Here is a 26,288-nt window from a genome sequence, read left to right as displayed (position 1 = left end):
TCTGATGCACTTTATTTTTTATTTCTTTGTTCTAACTTGGCAGGATGTGGTAAGAAGAGGTTGTGGTTGTTAAAAAGAGTGCATGGAGGCTGAAATCATTTGTTGGGTTGCTGCATGTCTCCAATCTGATCTGTTTTTGATAGTACATAGTTTGTAGCAAATGTAGCCAATGTTGTAGTGTACTGAAGAGGTATCTAGCACTCGTGTGGTACTCGTTACATTGCAATGCAGATTATCGGTTTTGCTTGTATGAATGGTAGTTTTTCAAGGAACAAACTGAAAACTATGACAAAACTAAATAAAGTTAGTTATTGTATGGGGGGATGTAGGATTTCATAAATAAGAGTCTAAGGCATGTGGAAGTAGGGTTTTATGAATAAGAGTCTAAGAAAAGAACTATGTGGCTGCTAATATGAATGTTTCTCTTTCTCAGACCCATGCTGAAGTGACCCTGGCTAAAGCAGATGCTGCCTTGAGACAGAGTGAGGCTGAACTCACCAAACTGAGAGCCGAGCATCAAGCTTTGAGGGCGGAGCTCACTGCTGTGAAACAGGGTCCTAGTACCAGTGCAGAAAGGGCTGAGAAACTACACAAGGAAGGACAGGTGGGAATATATGACAACTGAGTACAGAATATTGGATAAAAATTGTATAGCAGCGGGAGTTTATCCATCCGTCTGCACGGAGCCACAGTTTATTTGAAGTCATGGCTATACTGGATTGAGTTTTATAAGCTGTGTTGACAGCTGCATTTTAATGTCAATTATTACTTAATGTCACTTATTTCAATCAGACCAAAGATTGTGCCCTAGTCAACCTGGAGAATGATAACCAGCGGCTGAAGGCGGAGCTTCAAGGTCTACAAGAAGACCTGGCTGTACAGGAAGAGGAAATCGCCTATCAGCAAAGAGAACTACAGCAATTAAGACAGCATTGTGAACAGCAGGACACCCTTCCTCACCTACAAGGATACCCACAGAATGGTGAGTTCTTAATGATGCTTCAAACATATACTATAAATTTCAGATTCTGTAAAGTCCTATGGGACATTAATGTCAACAACATTGAAGTAAATATGTTTTCGTGCTACTACCACCTATTGGACAGTGGAATAGTGTGACAACATTGGTGGGGCTGTGTAGAATCTCACCTGTATGTGTGTGCATGTACGTTGTCCTCTGCATACACAAGATGAACAAAACGGGTACCCACTCTTAGAAGAACTCCACAGCGTCATTAGAGGTCTAAAACTCCACAGGGAAACTTTTTAAAGACATAGGAATTGTAAATGTGTTCACATAATAACAACCTTTTATTTTCTTCATCTGTCAGGTATTTCTCACAGAGCTTTTGAGGACATTGTGAGCGTCTCTCATGACGAAGCCTCCCTGAGCTCTCCGGAGGTTTTAAGGAGACTTGAATGCTCCGAAGACAGAATCCCAGAACGGTTCCACGCCTCTGTTCTTGGCTCTCGTCTGTCTGAGTTCAGTGCTCTGAACAGCACAGGCCTGGATCTCCCCCAGGTCAAGACCTCTCCCAGGGTTGTGATGGAACCTCCACACTCGAGGACCATCACACCAGATCCCGCCACACCGAGTAGCCACTCCCCGGGCCCTGTGTCTGTATCTGACAACTTCTCCATGCTAGACTCACTCAACACTGACAAAGTATGTGGTCTTAAACTTCCATACATGCTACATTTTTGAGCATTATTGCCTTTTTATTTGGATCTGATATGTTTCATTTTTATTTTTATTTTTTTAAAGGTGCGCGAGTTGGAAGAACTGGACGTAACAACGCCTCCATCTCCTCTTGGCTCCACCTCCTCTTTGTCTGCACCAGAATGGGCCAGCGATGGATATGGCAGCAGTGAGTAATATTTGCCACTTTTACAAATAAATAGGTTTTGGTGCTTTCAGGCTTTGTTACCCAGACAATACTTGTTGGTAGCATAAATTAATTGTTGGTTGTAGTATTTTCATGGAGCTTGTTAGAAATTATTATGAAAAAACTGAATATCACCGGACTTATTAACTTAACTCTTCCGTTCTTGTGCTTCAGATGTTAGTTCAGAATTAGGTGCGAGGCTGAGAGTGGAGCTGGAACAGACTGAACGACTGGATGCTCAGTTTCTTGAGTATCTCCGCTGCCGAGGGATGAACCCCACAGTTAACACAGATAGTGCTGCAGGCAGTATGAGCTACAGTGATGACCTGTTGTCACCTGAGCTTCAGGTAAGCTTAACTCATACTTCACAGTAAATCTTTTCATTTGACAGTAGGCCTAGATTTTACTCTGTGTCTTTCTGCAGGGTCTGTTAAAGAAAGTGTATCAAGAAAGCTGCAGAATTCTCACTTTGTCCCAACGTCGTGCCACTTCCTCAAGCCGACCTCATGTCTCCGACTTAAGAGCCTTCTCACTGAGTCAGACAGAGCAACATTCTGAAGGTGGCTCAATCATACTGGACCACCGGGACAATTCATCCTCCAACCCCCCCATGAGCTGGCAGCAGGAGAAGAGAGCACTGCAGGAGACTGTAATTGCTCTCCGAGAGCTGCTCTGTCGAATGGCCCAGAAACACACTCAAGTGAGTTTATTTGGTTTTAAAGATACTTTGCAATCATCTAGTGACGAGAAATTTTGTTTTAAATCTTACTCAGTGGCATGACACTATTACATTATTTGTATACATAACTGCAAGGTCCTCCTTCACTTTTTATTTTAATTCTTTTTAGGTATAAGGCAAGAGTGATTAAACTTAAAGATTTTCATTGAAATAAATGTCTGAGTCACTATTACTAAAGGAGGTAACACTGGCGACTTGACAAGCTAATGCAGGCGCCACCATCAGCTGGCTTGAGATGGGCCAGTTCCGAACGCTGCAACTTTTCCCATCACGAATTTTAGGTCTGAACTGGGCTTAAGAAGAGCCATTATAATGTCTCAAATGTTGTCTTGCTGATTACCATCTTCTTTCCTCTGCAGACTGACAACAGAGATGAAGAGGCCTGGCACAGAGATCAGCCCTGGACTGACAGACAGGTTGAATCCCAACTAAGGGCAGAGCTGGAGGAGAGTCAGAAACAACTGAAATGTGCCCAAGACACTCAGCAAGAGCAAAAAAACAAAATTCAGTCAGTCAGGTATAACACACACACACACACACACACACACACACACACACACACACACACACACAAATCAGCTCAATCGCCCCTCCACAAATTGACATATCAGACAAACACCGACTTTGTTGTATATTTTCAATCATATTGGGTAAAATCACCAGTTTGTTACTAGCAGGATGCAACCCAACAGTGTTTATTTCAATTTTTAAAATAGAGATTAAATGACTGGATTTAACACGACTGGATTTATAGCGTCAATTAAATTAAATCCATTACGTAAATCATTTTGTTCTCTTCACTGTATCTGTCACATTCACACAAAGGGGTGAAAGGTAAGGTTACACGCAATTCCAATTGTGCTTTTTGTTCTTCAGGCTGGCTCTAGAAGAAGGTGAGGAAACTTTGAGAAGGGAGCAGTCCAGAGTCCAGGAGCTTCAACAACAACTGGAGCAGGAAAGAGCTCTGAGTCTCCGTCAGGACAGAGAGGAGGAGGAAAGGAGAGAGGTGGGACGAGGACTAAAAACATGCATATTGAATACACTGTTCAATATGCATGTTATTGAATAATTTTTTTTAAATTTATTTTAATTAAAAATATGTTATGCTCCTAATACTTAATAGTACTAGAATTATTACTAGTTGTTTCTACTTTGCTGTACTTCTGATTGTGTTAAATTACCAAATTTCAAAAGTCAAGACCTCCTGTTGTATTTCACATTAAAGCCTACTCATGGGAATGCTGCAAGATTTTTAACATAATAGTTTAAAAACGTTGTTTTGGGGAAACGTCAAAGTATAAACACAAAAAACAACAAATATTCTTAATGCTTTCAGTGTTTTCACTAAGTTTTTAAGATTTTACTTGAGCTTTTCCTTTTTAAACTCTGACAGATCACCCTCCTCTTCTCTCCCCAGGCTTTGCAAATATCTTCTGAGCAGCAGAGGTCGGAGTTCATGGCTCTGAAGGGTCAGGTGGAACAGGAGAGGGTGACCTGCAGCAACCTCAGACGGGAGCTTCAGATTGAACAGTCCCGCAGTGTGCTGCTGGAGAAACGCCTTAACGACACCCAAAAGGAGCTAGTAGACGAACGACAACGTTCTGTTCACCAACAAGAGCTCAACTTGCAAGACAAGACTCGTCTTGAGCGCCTTCTGACTGAAGCGGAATCCAGCCTAGCTGAAATTCACTCCAAGCTCGCAGATGCTCACAGCAAGCTGGATAAAGAGAGAGATCGTTGCTCCAGGCAGGTAGATGAACTCAGCCGAATACACGAGGCGGATGCCGCCAGAGACAGGAAGTTCATCTCTGACATGCGCGCCCAGCTAGAGCAGGAGCGACGGCAGGGGGAGGAGCTGGCAGCTAAGATGGACAAACTGAGGGCCGAGGCCTTAGAGAGCAGGAGGAAATGGGAAGAGGAGGACAGAACGAGGAGGGTGGAGCTGCAGAGGGAGCAGGAGGCCTCAACCCGACATCGCGTAGCTATGGAAACCTTGCAGCAGCAGAAACAGGATGCCAGCTGTGCTTTAGATATGGAGCGAGAGCGATTCAGACACCAAGGGGTTGAACTGGCCGAGCTGAAGGAGAGACTGCAACTGCTGAAAGACAAAGAGAGGGAGAGGGAGGAGCAGTGGGAGCGAGAGAGGAGGAAAGGGAGGCAAGAGCAGATGGAGAGGGAGCGACGACAGGAGAGGACCAACAGCAAACTGGTAAAATAAAAAGAATCTTAAAAGTACTTCTTTAGAATACTCACTATTTTCACAAATGTAATGCTCTTATTTGAGATAATTTTGGATACACACAAACACGCTGCCTTTAATATTTCTGACTTCAGTGCGAATTGGAGTTGTTGAGGCAACAGGACCAGCAGCGCATGCAGGCGTTGCAGCGCACACTGGAAGAGCTAGAAAGAGAGGAGAGAGACATGGCTGCTCAGAGGCTGTCGGGACAAACCAAAGGGCAGCAACACATGGCTGGCTCTTCACAGCATCTCCAAAGTGACTTCCAGGCAGGAAGCACACAACCAAACCAGCAGGTGCACACAGGACGTTATTACACAAACACTTCAGTGAAACCACAATGTGGTGCCATGCCATAGATCTATTTGTTATAGGAATGTAACGTTACTGGATTGTTGTAAAAGGAATGCACTTTTTCCCGCCGTAGATGCCGTCCATTGCGTCATCACCCAGTCTGCTGGACAGGTTGTTGAAGGAGAACTCCGAACTGATGGAGCGTGTGACATCACTGAGTCAGGAGAGAGCCACTCTCAGACATAGACTCACCTGCCTGGAGCGACAGCTGCGGCGCACTGAGAAGGAGTTCGCCAAGGTCACCACGGAAACTGAAAACAGACCCATCAATGATGTGACCAGCAACAGCAAGGTCGGTGGGAAACACATGCACACTGTTTAATTACTACATGTTGGTTTAAAGCTGTAGTGCGTAGTTTCAGTCGCCCCAATGAGGAATTCTAAGTAATGACAACAACACTGTCGGCGCGTCCACATGATACACGCCTTACGTGATCGGGGAAACGCCCCCACCCCTCCTCGATGCAGTCGCTAGTAGCTAAAGAGGAAAGTAGAATTAAAAAAACATGAGGGACTCTTCAGAAGAGGTCATTATCTTCACTCGAGTTTCTGCATGGGAAAGTCCCCGAACGCCACAATCCCCCTGAACATAGCCACACTGAGGAAAAACAGAGAGATTTGTGTGACGCTGATAGTCTTAATTAGCTTTGTAGCAACTTATTTGGCAATGGCTTGAATGTAACAGACGTTTATTAATATTAAAAAAGTTACGCATGAAAGCTTTAAAGGTCAAATAGCTTTGAAATGCAATGTTGGCTTATGTCAACTTGGGACATCTTACCGTTGTTACACAATTAAAACCGTTTTTTTGGTTTGCAGATGCAGCGTTTGTATGAGCGCTACCTGCGTGCTGAGAGCTTCAGGAAAGCTCTGGTGTACCAGAAACGTTACCTGCTGCTGCTGTTGGGAGGTTTCCAGGAGTGCGAGCAGGCGACACTGTGTCTCATCGCCCGCATGGGGGCACGGCCGTCACCCTCCCTCCCCCAGAACAGACCCCTCAGGCGGTTTAAGGCTGCTGTACAAGTTGTCATTGCTGTCTCCAGGTGCGGAGCGTACCAGGAAGTAAAGATGTATGAGTTACCTCAGCCTTGTCTATGGATACAACTGATCACACACTTTCTTTCAGAATGAGGTTCCTGACCAGGAAATGGAAGAAAGCGATCAGAAGATTATCTGGATTGGGGACTGTCAATGGGCACGCTCCAGGTCAGCTAAGTGAATGCAGTTTATGATGATATGAATCGTGTGTGCGTGTGTGTGTGTGTGTGCGTCAGGTTTAGCTACATTTATGGGGACCAAAAACTGTGAATACAGTATACTTATGGGGACCGGACAGCTTTGTGGGGACAAAATGCTGGTCCCCATAACGTTAAAGGGCTTTTTGAGGAATAAGACTTGGTTTTAGGAGTAGGGTTAGAGTTAGGTTAGGGTTAGGGTGAGGGATAAGGTTAGGCATTTAGGTTTGATGGTTAAGGTTAAGGTAAGGGGCTAGGGAATGCATTATGTCAATGACTGGTCCCCACAAAGATAGCCAGACAAGACTGTGTGGGCCAGGTTTAGTGTGTGTGCATTTTTAATTTTAATATTTCCTACAGGGCCTAAAGCGGAAGTTTTAAGGCAACAACAGCCAAGATTAAATCTTGACTCGCCACCAAACCGAGACAGCAGTGCCGTCCACAGAGAGACTGTGTCAGCTCTCGTTCCACCCACAAAATCACCCTTCAGGCTGCGCAACAGGTTTGGGCTCTTCTTCCACTTCAGATTGTCAAGGGCAAGACTTCCCAAATATTCAAATGGAATTCTAGTCATTTTTCATTTCAATTTTAATCAGGTCGTGCTCCAGCAGCTCTCTGACCTCAGAGCATTCAGGAGGAACGTCTCAGGATCCAGAACGATCACTGACGGAATATATCCACCATTTAGAGAAGGTCCAGCAACGGTTGGTGGGAGCAAGACAAGGTGAGCAGTGTTAAGTATGGGTAAACAGTTGAATTGCTGTACAGCACAGAAGATGGAGTTGAATGCAAAAAGGTGGAAAACATTTTGATGCAGACGGCAAACACTGGGTCCATTCATCGGTTAAAGGATTGGGGCACTGTCACTTGCTGGCTGTCATTCATTGCACTTTGCTCCATGGCAAACATGTTTGTGTTTATAATTTATCAATGATTGGCTGTACAAGGCTCTGGGCAGCGTGCAGTTAGGTTAGAAATTACACTGGTGATGGTACTCACAAATTTTAAGGCATCCCACTCAAAAACAGCCAATATTAAGCACAACTTAACTTTGGTCATAAGGGCTTAATTGGGATATTAGCGCGTGATATCACACTGGGAGATGGGTTTATGTTTTATAGTTTTTATGCCAAGATCAGACTGTACAATATCAGCCCGATGCTTTGCCCCACACAAAGGAGTGGTAGGCACAACAGTCTATTGTGTGTCCAGGTTAATATCACTCATGTAGGTGCTGTCAGGTGGAACAGTAATGTTTACTGGCACCTTACCAATCACCTTTTTATATGTCATGCAAGTCAAAAAAACTGAGTCATGGCCAGAATTGAAAACTCTAATTCTGTCTGACACAATAACTATATTGTAAAACAAAAACAATTGTATAGTTTGATCCCAGCATTAGATGCATGTCTCCTAATTTGGTCGCTCGTTTTCTAGGAAGTGTTTTTCCCCATTTCTTTATGAAATATTCAAAAGCGCTTTTGCACACCTTTTCTGGTCTGGTTTCAAGTCCCGCACACTGTCCATTACACAAATACGTTTTGGTCACCCAGACCTTCCTCAGGTAAAATATGAAATACATATACACAGAAAATGCACTGCTGGCTACAGAGTTCTTTACATGACAAGTAATTCTAAGAAAAGAATCAGATTTTGTGACTGGTGTCCTAACGCTTCCTGCAAAACAGCATGTTATTAAATCCAACAAAACCTGTGTGCTCTCCCATCTCCCAACCTAGCAAACAAGACTCATTTAACCCTGCCCCCTAAAGAGGAAAGGAGGATACAGTCAGCCTGTTCCCCAGATATGATTGGTTATCGGCAGCGCTGGCTGCAGGACAATAGGACATGGCTGTACCTGAGCTGCTTGTCACCCCTGTACCTGTATGGTGCAGGTGAATGTGAGTGTAACATACTCACTCCACCAAATAATAAAGCAGCACAATGCAGCTCTCAGTGAATGATGAAAGGTCTGCACCTATTCTGAGTGCACTAATAGAGGTGCTAACACTGTCTGGAATGTACGCACCCTGCAGGTTTATGATCCTCCTATATTTGTTAATTCAGTTTAAAGCCCATTCTTTGGAGATTGCACATCTATAACCATTTATTTATATTATTGGGCATTTTAGGCCTTTATTTTCCATAGGATAGATGAAGAAATGAAAGGGGAGAGAGGAGGAATGACATGCAGTAAAGGGCTGCAAGTTGGAGTCAAACCTGCGGCTGCTGTGTTGAGGAGTAAACCTCTGTTTGTGTGTGCCTGCTCTACCAACTGAGCCAAGGGCCACATTTATAACCTATGTCTAATGTATTTTGCAGACTTATACAGCCAGCCATTTGTTTCCGTACATGTCAGAATGACATACAGCTTTTCCTCTCTCTCCCCTTTCCTCTCTGTCACTGTCTAAGTAAAGCATGAGAATGCCTAAAATAAATCTTTATTTTAGACTTTATTCAAGACTTTTACCCTCTAAGACCAGAGCATTATGGTGGACTTTTTTAAATGTTTGATTCTTTTTTTTAATTGCAGTAGCAATTTCTCATATATTAGTTTTCAGAACTTAATATTAAATATTTCATCTGGTGGTGATATAGGAGGTTCTGCCAACATCCCTTTACAATCTGTGTTGAATTACTTTGAGGGGGTTAAGGTTGAGCTGTAGAGTCAGATATTCACCCACAAAACATGTATATGTAAATCCAAATATTCCAGTTTTTTAATATTTTAATTTTGTAAGTGTTTTTCGACACGATTTAGAGTGGTCTAATGGCAAAAATATCTGCAATTACAAAACTATATTGTTTGCTTATACATTGAGTCAGAGTTTTAATTCAGGACATGTATTTTATTTTTTAAGCATATACTGTACACGAAGGCTGGCTTTGGTCTAGATACGTTTGTTAGGATTACAAGTCAGACCATTACTCATGGTTTTGTTTTAATGACAACTTTACAATGGACAGATATGGATTTTCTGTTCCTAAACTCCCAGAAAAAGATAATTCGTCTAATAATTTGTGTGTCTGTGTCCTATCAGGTCCATCAGTTTTCCAGCCTGACCCGAAGTTATCCGATCACTGAATGAAAGAATGTCTTCATGTTGTTCCAAACCTGTCCATGCCTTACACCCATGTAGAAAGGAATATCACAAATCTTTTGTAAAATTGGATTTTTATAAGTACATTAATTATTTTTCAATGTTTTTTATTATTTTTCTATTCTCTGTACAATAGTATTTTGAAGGTCACCCTTGAAATGTTGCAAGAACAAATGTTTTTTGTTGTTTTAAATAGTACTGTTAGTTATTTTTCTACTATGTTTTTATGAACTTTTGTGCTTGTAAATAGGGCCGATGTTCATTGTAAATGTGTCCAAATTTGCACTGATTGTTACTAGAAATCTATGATTGGCATAGCTAGTGAGCATACTATTGCATGAAGGTGATCTGTTTTTTGTATAATCTATGTTCCTACCATAAAATTGATATTTTAAATGTGTTTACACCAAACACTGGATTTATTTTATGGCAGCTTATAATTGAAGTATATTCTGTGGTATGTGTCACTTTTGTACATTCTGGAAGTTCTTGAAGAAACAATTCATATTAGATGTTTGTTTGTTCCGTGCTATTTGTTTATTTAACAACAATACAGGATATACTGTTTGAATATTTCATACAAGAATATAATACAATACCCTATTAAGTTACAATAAAAAAATACTTGCAATAGAATAGTACCAGGAACCAATTCTGCAGTAACCGATAATAAACAATGTACAGACTAATTTAAACGTATCACCGGTAGAGGTACAGGTAGAGGATGCTTATTGAGGATAGACTTTAAAATATAACTATATAGACTTAACAAAAGATCAGTGGGATTAGGAACGTTGTAAAAGTGAAATGTTATCAATGCCAGAAACCCCTCAATTTTTAACCTTGATGGAACCATTTTAATCTTGGCTTCTCTTTACACATTATTTTAATTACTTTTTCATTCTGATAGTGTAAAGTGACTCCAGACCTTTGCTTATTTTACTTTTTGGTGAGATTAATGATTACTATGTATGGCTGTTTCCATGAAGAAAAGTCAAAATAAAATGCATGTTAAGTCAGATCTATGAGATGCCAAATCTGAATTTTCACTTTCAATTTCTATTGTTAAAATTCAGAGATAATTAGAAAGAATCTACTTAAAAGTAACACTTGAAATGACTTTTAAATGTCAAAGATGTGACCCACACTTTGGTATCCTTTTTTATTTTACCGCTTAGAATTTTTGATTCATCAACTCTTTTTGTAAAATTCACAACACTGAAAGAGAGAAGAGAGAAAAAAAATATATATTCATTTATTTAAATCCTATTATCCTACTTATTACTAAGCTTGTTTAATAGATATTTATGTAATAGGTTTTAGTCAACAAGTCACAATTTCAACATCATAATTTTGATGTACAATTAACATTCTTTTAATAAGATTTTTTCCTGAAATTGGCTTTCCTGAGATTGTTAATTGATTACACCATATACTGTTCAAAAAAACACTCGTTTGTTTTAAGCAGCAAATACAATTTGTTTTTATTTCAAATGAACTATGAGACAATAAAGATATTTTTCCAGTATTTGTTTGTTTACTTGGGACATTGATCATTTCTACGTAACAAATATTTGAGATCTGGGATCTGATCAGCCAGTTATCGTCTGATCGGCTTCTGACGCTCTTTTATCCGCCCTCTCGGTCAGGGGGTCGCTTGTTTATGAAGTCCGCAGAAGCCGCTTGTGGTCGTTCCTCCATTTCTTTGTTTTCATGCCAATTTTACTTTAGAACTCCGCCCACCCTTTTTCCTTAGGCGTTAGAAACGTTCGCCCTAAGTGAAGCAGCAACATTGAAGGACGCACATCTTTGGCGTCTATCGCAGTGCAGCTAACGCTAAGCTAAGCCGACGGGAGGCTGTGTCGTAGATCGTTGTTTGACGTCTTATCTGTGGTGAAATAGTCCTGGACTACGCTACAATTTTCTCGTATTTGTCTGGGATGTATGGATGGATAGTTGACGGAATCTCGTCGCTGTTTGAGCCCGTTAGTGGGCAAACGTCCACCGAGTGTCCGGGGAAAGGTAACGTTAGCGAGAAAGTGCCCACGCGACCTGGGGTGAAAGCGGGAGCACAGCGGCAGGTTAACCACTGCAGACCGGCTAAACGGAACTACCAGAGGTCGGTTGTTGACGATAAAGACTATTTTCTGTCCAGGTAGCTAGGTGTCCACTAATATTGTGGAGCTGTTGGGCCGCTATTAACGTTGATTTGTTTTATTTTATCTAGCTAAAGCTATTAATCGATAACATAACGAACGAGGTAACGTAAACCGCTATTGGCTGTGGTAACTTTAAGTCATCTAGCTACGTTAACGTTAACCAGCTAACGGTAGCTACCCAACACTAGCTAACGTTATTTCAATGGCCTGTGCAAACAATCAGCAACATAAAATAGTTCTATTACTTTAAATATCGTCTGTTATTGTCCATGTTTTTGTACTTGCACTATCATCAGTATTTAGCAATACTGTGTATTCAGCCTTCAAATAATTTTTCTAAGCGGCAAAATACAACTCATTTCAGAGATAGAAACAGTGGCACTTCTCCACAATCCTAATTTAAGAAACTCTTTTAATCTAATCATATAGCTATACTTCTGCCAGTAATACAACCTGTATTCAGTCCGTTTACTTATTTTTACTTTCATTTTTATTTGATGTTTACTGTTCCAAGGCTTGTTTTTACTGTTTAATTTGTTCTATTTTCAAGATTATCTTATTTTAAAGTATTGTAATATTGGGACAGTGATATCTTAAACATGTCCTTTCTGCCATACAGCATTTCTGTTAATTTTATTAACTCTCCTGAGCATAACATTAAAAGTCCATATAAAACATCAACAATTTTTATATTAGATATTTTTGCTTATGGGATTGTATGAAGGCATCAACAGTCACCCAAATGTAGCTAATGTTTGAGCTAATGCAGTCTTATATAGGCTGTAGTAGGCAAGTAGTAGAAACACAAAAAACAGCAGCCTCCTAAATGAACACGAATTTGAATCAACACCTCTAAAAAACAGATCAACAAAAACTGAACATTATCTTCTTCATGAAGGTAGGATTTATTGCAAAACTGCTGTATTAGACTCAGTACATTTTACGCAGGTGCACCTAAAGAACTGACAACTTGATATTCAAAATATATAAGCGGCAAAAATTGAAGCTAACCCAACATGGTAGATATTTTGTTATTGAGTCAGAATTCTTTGTGATATTTCATATTGTTAGTATCCCCCATCTCAAACTTTTTTTCTTCCTGTTACAGTGTTGATGTTGCAGACAGTGTCTGCCAGAGTGACCAGGTAGACGTGAAAAGACGGAGGCTAGGTTTGTTTTGTTTGAAAAAGAAAATCTTGATATTCATTCCAAAACTCTCCCACAAATGAAGACAGTTGATGATTTGTGGTGTCCTGTGTGCCAGATGTAGTCATCAGCTTTGTGAAGAAGACGCTGTCTGGGGTAGCAGGTCTGCTCAGGCTGCGGAAACCGACCAGATGTGAGAAGACCAGACACTATGAAGAGACGCAGGTTTGTCCTCCAACTCCTCCATTGCACATGGCCATTCAAAATCTGATCTACACTCCTAAAACGTTCACTCGACCTCATTCATTGAAAAAAACAATCATACTGTCAGACTCAATACTTAATGTGGTTATATTATGCTTTTTGGCTTTTTTAGTTTTACTGTGTTATATATCTTTTTTTGTGCATGTAAAAGGTTTACAAAGTGAAAAAGATCAAAGGCACTTACATCTTCAACAGAAAACACAGTTCTGCTCCAATCAGCTCTATTGTAGTCCATCCTTCACTCCCGTGACGAGCGTGCGTCACTTTGTAACACACGTTACAATGCTCGCCTAGCTGCTAGCGTGGCACGCCCTTATGCTCTGCTTCTGACTGACTTGCAGTGCCGACCTAGCTACTGCGCATGTGCGACTCCTGTATTTATTTTTGTTCTGCAGTGACCAAATTCCTAATCATTTGTATAAAAATGTGGTAGAAAAACTTAATTAACTATTGGTTGATTAAATTGCATTTGAGTTAGATAACAAGTAGATCAGGAACTAAGCGCAACTTAAGTTTTAATGCTCTGGCGTTAACATCTGTGATTAGTATTCTCCATCTTTAATTACCCTGCATTTCCTGTTTTTTATCCAGCCTATTACGCTGATGGGAATAGATGAGCTCCACACCTCATGGCTGAACAGTACTGAGTGGAGAATGAGTAAGTGTGGCCAGCTGTTACCGCAGGAGAAGAATGATCTGTTGATTGTATTTATGTCACTTTGTTTCAGCCACATTCTTTAGTCAGTGGTCCTCTCGTCCTTATCCCCATGTTTCTCCACAGGTATACCAGTAGGGGAAGTGAATGAGAGGAGTGGGAAGAATCCCTTTCAGAGCTCCCCGCCTCCTTTAATGAGGAAATACAGGCAAGTGGTCCACTGTTACAGTCCTTTTGCTTTTACTCACCCAGTTTGCTGTAAATATATCTCGGGCTGCCTAACCATCAGTATCCCATTTAGAAAATGCGCCCTTGCTAATGTGCGTATTCTTTTTGAATCAGTGGGGCAGGGCTCCCTGACAGGGGGAAGGACAGGGAGAGGAGAGGCTCCCTCCAGCTGCTACCCTCCAGACCTGCTCTGAGGGTGGGAACCACTAACCCTGACTCATCTTGCAATGGCTTTGGACACAACCGCTGCTACAAGTCCAGTCTTACCGTGGAAGAGGTGAAATAGTCATTTTTGGGCTTTATAGGTTGGGTTTAGATAAGGATATTTTTTAGATGTCATTCATTTTACAATTTTTATAAATTTAGAATCTTTATAATTCCAACCAACACTAGATATCTGAAGCCAACACTGATATCAATATTTGGTAACAATAGTAAAAAATAAATTCCAACAATAACACAGAAAAACAGATGTGACCAAGAGACAAACTGAATGGGACATTTTAAAGTGTAAAAAATAAACTTGTCAGTGCTCTCTGGTGGTCAAACACTGTTTCTAAATTACCTCAAACAGAAGTTGGCTTTTTTTTTTTTTTTTTACTGCAATTTCTTGTATCTTATCAGCCGATTTATTCACCAGTATGATAACGGCAACAAGCCGATATGTCAGTCTAGATCTAGTAACAGTCCCGAAGGACCGCCTCCGGTAGCTTTCCCCCCTTTTTTAAGTATAGTTTGAAGAAGTAAAGTTCCCTCACAAAGTTTCTGTCTTAATTAAGTTTCAACCTTAAACCAGTTGTCCCCATTAACCCATCTCAGCATTCAGGAGATCAGATGTAGTTTTAAGTTGAATATCACTTCATAACACCACTTATAATGCTTTCTGTACCATTTGGCTGTGTCAGTTATCAATCATTTGCGTTCTTCCTTCAGGCCATAAAGCAGAACAATAAGGAGCACTACAGGCGCTTACTGGAGATGGTGACCGAGAAATACAGCAAAAGCCAACCACTACCTTTCACCCAAACAAAACCGAAAGAGTGAGTATAACCATTCATGGGAAGTATTTGGGAATCTCATCAAGACTAATAAAACAACATACGGTAGTACATTCACTACTTTCATATCCTTTTCTCCTTCTGCTTCTAGTGAGTCACTTTCACAGGTTGATCTCAAAACTGCTGGGTCAGGGAAAGCCTACGAATCTGTGCCCAGGAAGACGGGATACACAGGTACGACGCCTATTCACCTCCAAGGGAACTGATCGGAATCTGTGGCTAGAGTTCCAGGTCCCTTTTTAGGTTGTAATTGCCTCCTATTTGTTTGTTTTTAATATATTTTAACAGTTTCTTAAATTAACAGACCAATTGAGACAAAGGCTGCTGATTTAAACTAGGTCAAGAAAATGTCCACATCGTTATACATGTTTTAATGTATCTAAACCAGCTCAACTGTCTTTTTTGCACAGCTGCACCAAGTGTGTTTACATGGAGGAATGCATCTGCGACCAAGGAAAGGTTAGTTTTGTGTGGGGGTGTGGGTGGGTGTGTGTGTGTGGTGTGTGTTTTACTAACTCTTTATAATTCCTCTCCAGGCGTGGTAGTTTGACTTTCACGAAGACATTCAGTGAAGCCCTTGAGAACACCCAGACAGCTCGATGTGCAAAGGTAGTAATATCTCTTGCTCATTCATGACATGTCAAAGCACCCAAGAAGTCGTAACTATGGGTGGAAACACATACGTTTTATTTCTGTAATGTCTACCTCTGTTGCACCAGGAACAAGCAGCAGATTTGGACCTTTCTACAGAAGTAGCTACTCGCCTCAATCTAGTGGACAAAGAAACTTCTGCAGTCAGTCTCCCTTACACACATTCTGCACATACACGGCACAGCGATGAGGACATACCCAGGCTCACCAAGGTGAGATGGTCAGTGGGGTGTAGTCACTGAGTTGAAGAAAGCATGGATATTATTTATTTGTCATATTTCATGTGTTTGTTGTCTTGCTGTGTAGGAAATGACAGTGGAGGTGAGTTGTGCTCTGGCTCAGAGTGATCCCAACCTCGTTCTCAGTGCGGCTTTCAAACTACGCATCACACAGAGAGACCTGGCCACACTGCAGGAAGGCGGCTGGCTCAATGATGAGGTATGTACTATTACTTCCATTTTTATTTTTCCACTTTTGCCATCTGGTGGAATTCCCCCACACAACTTCTCCTTCAACAGTGTCTGGACAGGTTGGTCTTGTTGCTTGCACAACTTTTCATATTCATACGCATATTGGTGTTGAAGCTTTTATTGTGTCCAATGAAAATGCAGAAGGCATTAAAGGATAATGCTACCTGTCTCTTTAGGAACAGTGTGTCCATTAAATGGTCTCTGTGTATGGAGTGTCAATGTTTGGCATACCAGACAAGTTTTTCTTGGTGGTAGTAGCAGCCGCTGCACACAGTCACCATGGAAACGGAGCTTGTTTCGTGACCTGTTTTTTCAAATTAGTATTGCAAAATTAGGTTAATACAACTGTGATGCTCAGTATTATGTGAGCATTCCTCTTACTATACTGCTTCTACACTACTGTGTTGCTGACAATAACTTAACTAGGCAATTACTCTATATGACAGTTACATATGTATTAAAAGGCAATACCTCATCTTATTACTGTGGGGCAAATTGTATTCTCATGTGAAATTATTAAATAATTCAGTCCCCATTTTTTCTAGTGAAAACTAAGAGATAAGTTATATATCTAATGTATTGCATTCTGTTGTACCTCCTCTGTTTCCTCCACCAAGGTGATAAACTTCTACCTGTCCCTTGTCATGGAGCGTTGCTCTGGTGAAGCAGCAGGATTAAAAATCTACTCGTTCAGCACCTTCTTTTTCCCAAAGCTGCGTGGTGGAGGAGGCGGGCGGCCCGGAGGACACGCTGCTGTGAAGCGCTGGACCAAGGCTGTCGACCTTTTCCTTTTCGACCTCATCCTGGTCCCTCTGCACCTCGGCGTCCACTGGGCAATGGCTGTGAGTCAGAACCACAAGGACTATAAGATGTTTGTCCCCATGTCACATTCCTCCTTTTTCATTTGGAAATTATAGACAGTTCCTTGAATGCTTGAGCAATTTTGGTGTAAGAACGGGATAAACATGTAATATAATTCATTAACTACTGGACTACTGTGGAAAAATCCCAAAAGGGTAATAATACTGTATATTTTAATATTTTCTTTCATCCCTCTCTCTTTACAGGTGATTGATTTTAAGTCCAGGACAGTTAAGTCATATGACTCAATGGGCCAGAGACACGATGACCTCTGTAGTCTTTTACTGTGAGTCCTCATTGTGCTCTTAAGCTTTGGTTTCTTGCCAGTTTAAATGCTTCTTTCATGTATCACCCTGTATTCTTGCACAATGAATGACATCAATGTGCTCATTTTCCAGACTCTATCTTAAAGAGGAGCACAAAGCAAAGAAAGGCAGAGAGCTTGACATTGCCAAATGGACTTTTGGAAGCTTAAGGCCCACTGTAAGACAAACTGAGATAAATTACATATGACTAAATGTATCTTCTTTTTATTAAGATTCATGTTTTGTACTCTGGTCATGCTTCTACAGGAGATTCCGCAGCAGAGAAATGGCAGCGACTGTGGCGTTTTTGCCTGTAAATATGCTGACTATATTGCAAAAGGAAGGCCTCTCACCTTTAAACAAGTATACACTTTAAGTTCACCTTACATAGTAACACTTTTAGTTTAGTTTTATTTTCTACAGCTTACTTTTTGCTGAAAGTAACATTTGTCTTCTTTGTCTACAGTGCCACATGCCTCTCTTCAGGAAAATAATGATTTGGGAAATCCTCAATCAGAAGCTGCTATAGGGGATTGCAAGAATCATAATGAACCGCCTAACAGTGACTTTCTCAAAGGGAGCAACATCTGTGTACAGTACAGTAACTACTTTGGGAAGAAACAGATATGAATGGGCCAAAGAAGCGGACTCCACTGACTGAAATCTAACCCAGTGTAGCTGTTCTGTTCTGGAGAAATTATAACACAATAGTCTTAAAAGGTGATTGTTTATCTTTTCCTGTCTGGAACGTATTAACACTTTGTAATCTCTGAGTTGTAATTGGAGACGTTATTGGGAAATAAGAAGTGTATGTATTACACAAGCTTTGGCACTACTGAGTGAATTGCTTTTTTATTGACTTTGTTGGTTCTGCCTGAAGTGCCTTTAGCCCTCAGACACTAAGCTCAACTTGGAGCATTAGTGCTTTTGTATATTTTTGGGAGTTACTTAGGCACATAAAGCTTAAACATCTGACTCAGAACTAATATTGTTGCAGGTCAGTGATATTTTGGGGCAATTTGCTGGTTCCCCTCTTAATTATGATCAACAGAGCTTACTACAATGCTATTTAGTCATGAACCTCAATCTCTCTGTGACATATAGACAATGAAAACCTTCCCAGTCCCTTTTTTCCAGACAAAAGATACACGGTTGATTGCTTGTATGTTTGTTTTGCTATTATTTATGACATGACTGGATGAGAGACTGTTTTTGGAGTGTGTAAAGTTTGTTTTACTTCTGAGTGGAGCATTAATAGTTGTTTTTCTGTTAACATAAGGCGCTGTTGTGTCTGAATAGTTTCCATGAGCATATTGCAAGAGGCTATTTAGGGCTATTACGTTTACTGAAGTATAGTATACTGCATAGCAAATTACTGTACACACATGCATGTCTGAGTTTAATGCTTTCAAATGTGATTTATTTTTTTCCTCTCCCTGTAATAAAGTATTTCATTTTTTTTAAATGTAGTTTAATACATTGAATGACTCATGCAGTGCTACTAGAGGTGTCAACTGGAGCTGAATGGCATAATTTAAAATCTATTTTACAATAAATTCACATTTATCTCAACAATACATCACAATACTATATTACAAATGTATTCTGTTTTGGTAGTCTGCTACATCAGGGATTGTACTGCAAACTGGAAAGCAGGCACACAACTAGTACCACTTTAGGATATTGTCATTGAATCAGTTATTGAGAATTAATACATTGTCAATAAACCTCTAACAAAAGGTGCTTTTTATTGCATACAAAGCCCCAGTAGGAATTGTAGAGGCTGTATTTATAACTTAGAGGGCCGGTACAACTGTCGTTTTTGTTAAGTAGCTTCTATTTTAATTTTAAGTTTGTTTTTGATAAATAAAACGTCTAGGGGTGTTAAGTTTGTGCAGTAGCAATGGAAGTTACACGTACACATTAAATACACAGTAAATAGTGCCACACGTATTCCCAAAATTGCCTTTCCCGATTAAAATGAAAAGGGTTAAACAAATCGATTATTATACTTAGTTTATTTGACATCTAAATGACTGCTTTTAAATAATTTTGTCGTTGTTTTATTGAGATGGTGCTTTCATTCCATGAATGTATTCGTTTTGACATTCAAACCAGAACAGGAAATAACACAGACAGCAGATAGAATCATCATTTCCGTTTTTTGTTTGTTTAGCTTTATTTTTGTTTGTTCGGTTTGTATTTACTTTATTAATAATACCATCATTTGATTACTACTTTATTTACCTACTGATATAAAGTAATCCAGGGAGGGTACGCCAAAAAATATTTACTAGAATGAAGGCATCAAGAAAGATGGAACTATCTGGAAGGCATGACCCACACTACTCTTCCTTCTGATTGGCTAGTAGTCGTTGCCTTCGTTGGTTGGGTTGGTTCAGAGCGGAGCCGTTTAAAGTCTCTGCATTGGTTAAGCAAGAGGAGTGGGATTGGATAAGGTTAGGGTACATGTCAGGGTAAGCCAATCGGCAGAGAAAGACGGCATATGCCTCCGGTACAGTAGGTGGCGCTATTATGAGAGATGTAACGTTAGGTCTGACAACCCGCGATAAAACCCAAAAGAAGAACAGGAAACGATCTGGTGAAACTGGTCTGCTTTGTGGTAAATTCGGCAGGCGATTAAGTTAAATCAGTCGTTACAGTCAGTTTTCCACGTTCTTTTTACACATCTGATGACCTGTTAATTTAGCATCAATAACATGAGCGACAACGATAAAGATTTTAGGGAGCAGGTGAGTTGTGATTATAAGTTAAGATAGCAGTTGAAAACACCCAACGTTAGCTAGCTAGCTAGCTTTTAACAGCGTCCACAGGTCGGGTAACGTAATGGTAACACATTTTGAAAAATGGCATCAAACCTGAGAAAAATAAGTTTTATATAGCGTTAATGTGAGTAAATTAAACTAGAAAAGTAGCTAATGAGTGTGGCAAATGTTTAAAACGATAACGTACACAGCATACGGCCTGCAAAGCATAACGTTAGCTAGCAGTCGAGACATGCGGCTGCCCCCTTGTCATGCTAATTTAACAATTGCTATTGAAATATGGACTTATGTTACCAGTAAACATTACATTATGACTACTACGTTTGTCACGACACTGAGTTAGCTTCCGATTCGCAGCTTCCGATTCGGCAGTTAGCTAGCTAACGGAAACGTAACGAAAGTTACCGTTACATTGCTGATCACCGTTTTTTTTGCACCTTTAGCTATAGCTACTGTTGAAGCTTGTTAGCTAGACGTCTTAGCCAAAGCATTAAAGCTGTCTGACATCCACTTTGCGATTGGTGAAAGCTTTAGTCTATTTATGAACATGCAAAAATGGAAATTGTGGAAAAAAAAAAAAAATCCACAAGTAACGTTAGACCAATTGTACTAATGCCTAGAAATACTCAGAAAGGCTAAAGATTGAAAAACAGTTTATGATTTGACAAGTCTAGCTAGGTCTAGTGTTTTTCGTGTGAATATTTTTTGTTGCATTTTCACAAATAAAACTAACATCTTTATGTTAACATGTTAAACTCCTGTCGATATAGAGGACCACGTTTAACCTTTTTCTCAGATCTCTCCAGGGTAAATCCAGACAGCTAGCTGGAACTATCTATCTCTCTTTTCTGATGCAAGACTAAAACAACTTTTATACGTACACGTTTCACCAAAACATGTTCCTTCCTGGGCCTGTTTTGCGGTGGCACCGCGGCTTAGCACCGTCAAAGACGATTGTGATTGGTTTAAAGAGGTGCCAATAAACCAGAGCATGTTATTCTTCCATCCCCGAATGCCATGTGGAGTGGTAGAAGTGAGTTGTGCATGAGTGACTTTGCGACAAGTAGCCTACAAGATGCTAACGAGAAACCTCGGTGGTGTCAATACAAACATATGACTCGACTCTTTCGGGGATGACACGTTATGCCGTAAACAGTTTAAATTTGATTATGCACGACTCAAATCTGCACTCGGCTCACATCGGGCAGGGACACGCTCCTGCAGCTCGCTTTGGAGGAGGGTCTGGCAAAATAAGACTGTTTATTAGGTTGCGGCGAATCGGAAGCTAACTCCAGCGTCGTCTACTGGTCAATATTTAATAGTTGTAATGTTCATCTTTGTGTCCGTAAATAGTCATTTAGGACCAATCAAGACCATTTCAAGCTAAGTTACATGCAAACGTGTATTCAGCTAATGTGTTGTTTTCCTGGTTTTGCTGGTTTTTTTTGTACATTTTGGTTTATTACAGAAACCAACATGCCTTATCACCCTTGTTTGTTCTTTGTTAAGGTTGAGGTTGGAAGAAAGAAAAAGGCGGAAGACGTTTCAGATGTGAAGTTGTTATTGTTTGGCGCTGCTGGTGTTGATGCATGCTAATATATTGGATGCTGAAAAGAAGCGATCAAGATCTGTCCCCACTACTAGTGTTGTAATGGCAGATGGTAAATGGGGGAAGAGGAGGAAAAAAGAAGTCATAATGTCAAACTGAAGAAAGAAGAAATGAAGGGTTGTTTTGAAGTAATGAAGTTAAAGAAGTTATGAAGTTAAGATCAGAAGTTTACCAGGGTATGAGTAATTTCCTAACAGCCTGCTATGGTACTATATTTCATCCTGTTTCTTTAAAGCATGCACGATTGTTTTCCTCTCTGTCAGAAACATCACTGGTCAACCCCTCCATACTTTTTTAGGTTTACTTTTTGTACAATCTGTCTTTCAGCTAAATTAATGAATCTCTAATTTAAACAGTTGTTGCAATGTATGACCTTATCAAATTCCTAAATGTGTAGTTTAAACCTCGTAAATGCCAAAAGTGGTGAATTATTTCTGAAGAGGGCATGTAGAGGGCAACGCTGTCACCTTCTTGCCCGTTAGGCACACACTTGGTTTTAGAGTGTTTCTAATGTCTGTGTCTGGTCTGTCCAGGACTCGCGGCCTGGCTCGAGGAGTGCATCCCCTCAGGGCTCAGCGAAATCAACCAGCCGCTCACCAGCACACTCAAAAGATGGCTCCCGCCGCTCCAGGTCCAGATCCCGGTCTCGATCCAAATCCAAATCCAGGTAAAGTGGCTTTATTTATTTATTTTGTGCATATGGAGACGTTGTTTTTCAATGTTATGTTGTGACATGTGGACTTTTAAAACTAAATTTTCGAAGCTTGTGTGCACGTGACGTAAGTACATGACATGCTCAGAGTTGACGTCTATTCCCAGGTCCCGTTCTCATCGCAGCTCACGCAGGCACTACTCCCGCTCTCGTTCCCGCTCCCACCGACGCCGCTCTAGGAGCCGGTCTCGTAGCTGGGAGTACCGCCGGCACAGGAGCCATAGCCGTTCCCCCATGTCAAATCGTCGCAGACACATTGGCAACAGGGTATATATTAAAGACTTCCTCTTAATGATTGCTGTGAGGTTTCCATGTGTCTTTTTAAAGTTTGAATTTTGTAGTCATAATGAGTTGGTTACCTTTTTAAGAGACTTGTTATAAATACATTTAATGGACTCATTATTGGGTTTCAGAGTCGAGATTTACCTTTTTTTTTTTTTATGGTCTCATATTAGGAATTTCATGTCTTTTGAACATGTCTTGTGAGATATACCTGGCTATCAGTAAAGCAAGATTTATTGCAGTGAAGTGGCGGGTCAGTTGCTCATAACATGTTTTCGACTCCTCTCTGTACTCTTACAGGCCAATCCAGACCCCAACAACTGTCTGGGTGTGTTTGGACTGAGTCTGTACACCACTGAGAGGGACCTGAGGGAGGTTTTCTCAAAGTACGGCCCTTTGAGCGCTGTCAACATTGTGTATGACCAGCAGTCACGTCGCTCAAGAGGCTTTGCCTTTGTCTACTTTGAAACCTCTGAGGACTCCAAGGAGGTAAGGAGGATAGGACAGGCATATGAAACTTTTATACTGTGGACTTCTCACCACCAATTACACAGCACATGATTTTTATTACTATTACTTAGGTAGTTTGGGATTTTCACCATTCAAGTAAGCAGTTTTTGGCTCTGGTAACGTGTGATGGATGTTTGTCGTTCTTTTTGCTATGGACAGTGGATTGTATGAATAAGAGACAAAAAGTGTGAATACTGATGGGCAGAGAAGTAAAACTGTAACTACAGTCCATGCTGAAGTCTCAGCTAGTAATGACAACCATCATATAAATGGTTTATGTGTGTCGTCTTACATATGTCTCAATATGGGGTATTTGTCTGATTCTCTGCACTGCATTGGATTCAGGACTATTTTTTTCTTTTCTTATTTGATTAAAAAAAAGTTGACCTCTAACTGGGTTTTAGGCCAAGGAGCGTGCTAACGGGATGGAGCTTGATGGGCGCAGGATCAGAGTGGATTTCTCCATCACAAAACGAGCCCATACACCCACTCCTGGAATCTACATGGGACGTCCCACTTAGTGAGTATTTCTTAACCAGGTAGCTGTGTTATTACAGTTGGGACATTTTGGGTGTTATCCTTTTAAGGTGTCAAAAACCTTAATTCTGTGTGTTTTTGTTTTTGTTTGTTTTTCTTCAGTGGTGGTGGGGGTGGTGGTGGGGGTAGTAGTAGCAGCAGTGGTGGTTCATCGCGGCGTGCCTCGAGAGACTGCGACAGGGGCTACGACAGAGGTTATGACAGAAGTTATGATCGTGACTATGATCGCTATGACGATCGAGATTACAAATCATGCAGGTGAGTTTGGGTTTTTCCCCAGTAGCCCGTTTATGCTAATCAATAAATTGTGCCAATGGTTAATTGAGAATCCTAAAATAAAATGTGGGGTAAAATTCAGCTTTTAGGATTTTTTGACTCAAATGAATCTAGTTTATGAAGTAATCCTGCCGAAAAAGCAAAGGCTTGAATTGTTGTTTTTCCCTTACAGACGCAGGTCTCCATCTCCTTACTATAGCAGAGGGTACCGCTCAAGATCCCGATCTCGCTCCTACTCACCACGTATGTTTAGACCACGTTTCTGTCATTAGACCGCATGGATTGGAATATTGATAAATATAATATTTTATGAAATTCGGATAGTTGTGTAACCTTCACACAGACTTTGTCACTGTAACAGTCTAGATTATCCACACCACTCTAACATGACTACCCTGTCCTTTTTTTTCTCCCCTCACAGGTCACTACTGAGTGAAGAGTCGCCAACCGTTTCAGTTTTATTGTTCAGATATTTTTGTTTTTTTGATCAGATTATCTATGGAATGTGTATTCTGGATTTGTTAATGTATTGAAGGTTTAAGAAATAGCCCGAAAGATGCGGTCAGTCTGAGCACCACAAGTCAGTGGTGATCTGTTTTTATGTAGGCAGAATTTTCTGTGGCTGTTATATTATAATTTCTCCTTTTTGCTTTCTGTAGGTGGTTTATTAAACCTTATGCATACATATTAGTGAAAATACACATTTTGTTTTAAATACCATGTTTCTTATAAGTGTTGTGTTTTTCTGGTGTTAAGTACTTTTTGGGGGTGTTGTACATAAACAATAATATATGACTTGGATCATTTGCTCTGTTGTTTAGTAACCGTGTGTAGTGTACTGTAATGGCCACACTGCCCAGTGGTTTTAGAGGCAGGAATATTGCTGGTATTAAGTCCCATCAAACATTTTGAATTAATTGGTGTGTTTTTTTACTTAAAATATTCCTGCTTGGACTTCATGCATGCACCCTTGACACCCTTCGACATCAGTGATCTTACATAATGAAGCCCTGTTGTGTCACAGTTTGAATGAGTTTTGGGTTTAAGTTGTTAACCGTATTGAGCGTTTTTAAATTCAATGAAATGTATTCTGTTTATCCTGTAACAATCCTGTTACTTACTAGTAAATAAAATATTTTGGGAGAAGAAATAGAAATCCCTGCATAAATCAGGCTGCCCATGGACTTTCTGTAATGCTGTTAACGTCCATAGGACAGCTGGCTTTCGCTCCACGGCAAAGTGGAAGTGCTGTTTTGACTGCAGTTCGGTTTTTATGCTACGATAGTTTTGTTTTAGTAACCACCTGACGTTTGTTACAACATGAGAAGAGTAAATGCTGTGCAATTAAATGCAAATATAAACTATCATGTGGAGTAGTAATATGAATGTTTGTCTCTGCCAACCGTTGATAGAAAAAAATCTAAAGTCAAAACAATATTGAAATTAACCTTTGGTAATATTGCTGTGGAATAGGATTAGCGCTTGCTTACCAAGGCTTTGACTAAATAATTATTTTGATTACTGAAATATTTATTGTACTCCTTTGAATTGAGTCGCTCAACAAGGACTTTCAGTCTTGAATAGGTTCATGGTTCTTTATTTATGTGCTATACAATAAGATTTTGATAGTAAAAATAGTCACCCTCAGGCACTCTTAATAGTGCACATTAAATAACTAAAGAAAATCACAAGTAAAAGCCAAATCTAACAAAATTAAGAGAAGAAATATACTAATTTGTGTAAATAGCTTTGCAAATGAACAAAACTGAATATGTAAAGGAATAATGTAATGTAGGCTATATATATATTTACATATTGAGAAGTCATATTCAAATAAAGTGACTGCCGGATGGTTTGTGGCTTGGGTGATTTGCGTCTTCCAGTCTTAGACTGTCATTCTGACCTCTGGCGCAGACAGTTGTGCTCTCTTGGACAGGAAGCCAGGCATGTAAACATCACAGTGCACAAAAAATCAATCCTAATTCTCTGGTTGTGGCCATGCACCACTACAGTGCAGTTCAAAATGTGCCAGTTTGGAACGGGCTGATTGCATGGCCTGTGATATTGCTGCTTGAAGCATTGTCCGGAACCAAATTGTACCCCAAAATTACCTATAGAAGGACCCCAAACCACTAAATATGGGGGAAAGAAAAGGTGGAAGGCAATGCAAATGAGAGATTACATTTTAGTGTTGTCTTTTCTTTTTCTTTTTTCAACGATATTGC

At 40.3% G+C, this 26,288-nt stretch overlaps 3 protein-coding genes across 10 annotated transcripts in view; all 3 read left to right on the top strand.

Annotated features, from left to right (window-relative positions):
• pcnt (pericentrin) overlaps window positions 1-9,965 on the top strand; it is a 35,381-nt gene extending 25,416 nt beyond the window's left edge. For 3 of the 5 annotated variants that reach the window (XM_034857745.1, XM_034857744.1, XM_034857742.1), the window contains 16 exons: window positions 434-604; window positions 793-982; window positions 1,332-1,666; window positions 1,766-1,868; window positions 2,061-2,233; window positions 2,311-2,586; window positions 2,985-3,142; window positions 3,502-3,631; window positions 4,043-4,834; window positions 4,960-5,160; window positions 5,292-5,510; window positions 6,038-6,261; window positions 6,345-6,424; window positions 6,814-6,955; window positions 7,050-7,177; window positions 9,495-9,965. In XM_034857745.1, coding sequence (XP_034713636.1) covers window positions 434-604; window positions 793-982; window positions 1,332-1,666; window positions 1,766-1,868; window positions 2,061-2,233; window positions 2,311-2,586; window positions 2,985-3,142; window positions 3,502-3,631; window positions 4,043-4,834; window positions 4,960-5,160; window positions 5,292-5,510; window positions 6,038-6,261; window positions 6,345-6,424; window positions 6,814-6,955; window positions 7,050-7,177; window positions 9,495-9,538 — 3,366 coding nt within the window. In that variant the 3' untranslated portion in view covers window positions 9,539-9,965. The remainder of the gene's footprint in view (window positions 1-433; window positions 605-792; window positions 983-1,331; window positions 1,667-1,765; window positions 1,869-2,060; window positions 2,234-2,310; window positions 2,587-2,984; window positions 3,143-3,501; window positions 3,632-4,042; window positions 4,835-4,959; window positions 5,161-5,291; window positions 5,511-6,037; window positions 6,262-6,344; window positions 6,425-6,813; window positions 6,956-7,049; window positions 7,178-9,494) is intronic. The other 2 variants (XM_034857743.1, XM_034857746.1) reach the window with 2 other exon arrangements.
• A 1,360-nt stretch (window positions 9,966-11,325) lies between these two features.
• On the top strand, window positions 11,326-18,915 carry senp2 (SUMO specific peptidase 2). 2 transcript variants are annotated; one of them, XM_034858946.1, is made up of 17 exons: window positions 11,326-11,673; window positions 12,822-12,883; window positions 12,978-13,084; window positions 13,715-13,781; window positions 13,905-13,986; window positions 14,121-14,283; window positions 14,940-15,046; window positions 15,156-15,238; window positions 15,475-15,523; window positions 15,601-15,673; window positions 15,784-15,927; window positions 16,022-16,153; window positions 16,803-17,027; window positions 17,253-17,332; window positions 17,445-17,529; window positions 17,619-17,714; window positions 17,818-18,915. In XM_034858946.1, exons 1-17 carry the CDS (start codon window positions 11,495-11,497, stop codon window positions 17,878-17,880), a joined length of 1,797 nt encoding a protein of 598 aa, XP_034714837.1. In that variant the 5' UTR covers window positions 11,326-11,494; the 3' UTR covers window positions 17,881-18,915. The 2 variants fall into 2 exon arrangements, with proteins under 2 accessions (XP_034714837.1, XP_034714836.1); XM_034858945.1 differs by having other exon boundaries at window positions 15,781-15,927.
• Window positions 18,916-19,839: 924 nt separating this feature from the next.
• Window positions 19,840-25,428, top strand: LOC117936135 (transformer-2 protein homolog alpha-like). 3 transcript variants are annotated; one of them, XM_034858950.1, is made up of 9 exons: window positions 19,878-20,104; window positions 21,647-21,922; window positions 22,280-22,413; window positions 22,566-22,725; window positions 23,041-23,229; window positions 23,655-23,770; window positions 23,890-24,045; window positions 24,236-24,306; window positions 24,485-25,428. In XM_034858950.1, exons 4-9 carry the CDS (start codon window positions 22,693-22,695, stop codon window positions 24,493-24,495), a joined length of 576 nt encoding a protein of 191 aa, XP_034714841.1. In that variant the 5' UTR covers window positions 19,878-20,104; window positions 21,647-21,922; window positions 22,280-22,413; window positions 22,566-22,692; the 3' UTR covers window positions 24,496-25,428. The 3 variants fall into 3 exon arrangements, with proteins under 3 accessions (XP_034714839.1, XP_034714841.1, XP_034714840.1); XM_034858949.1 differs by having other exon boundaries at window positions 21,647-21,952; XM_034858948.1 differs by lacking the exon at window positions 21,647-21,922 and having other exon boundaries at window positions 19,840-20,104.
• Window positions 25,429-26,288: the final 860 nt, after the last annotated feature.

Source organism: Etheostoma cragini, chromosome 20, assembly GCF_013103735.1.
Source record: "Etheostoma cragini isolate CJK2018 chromosome 20, CSU_Ecrag_1.0, whole genome shotgun sequence".
NCBI classification, from domain to species: Eukaryota; Metazoa; Chordata; class Actinopteri; order Perciformes; family Percidae; genus Etheostoma; species Etheostoma cragini.
Note: the sequence above shows the minus strand (reverse complement) of the source record. Positions and strands in the feature narration are given on the sequence as shown.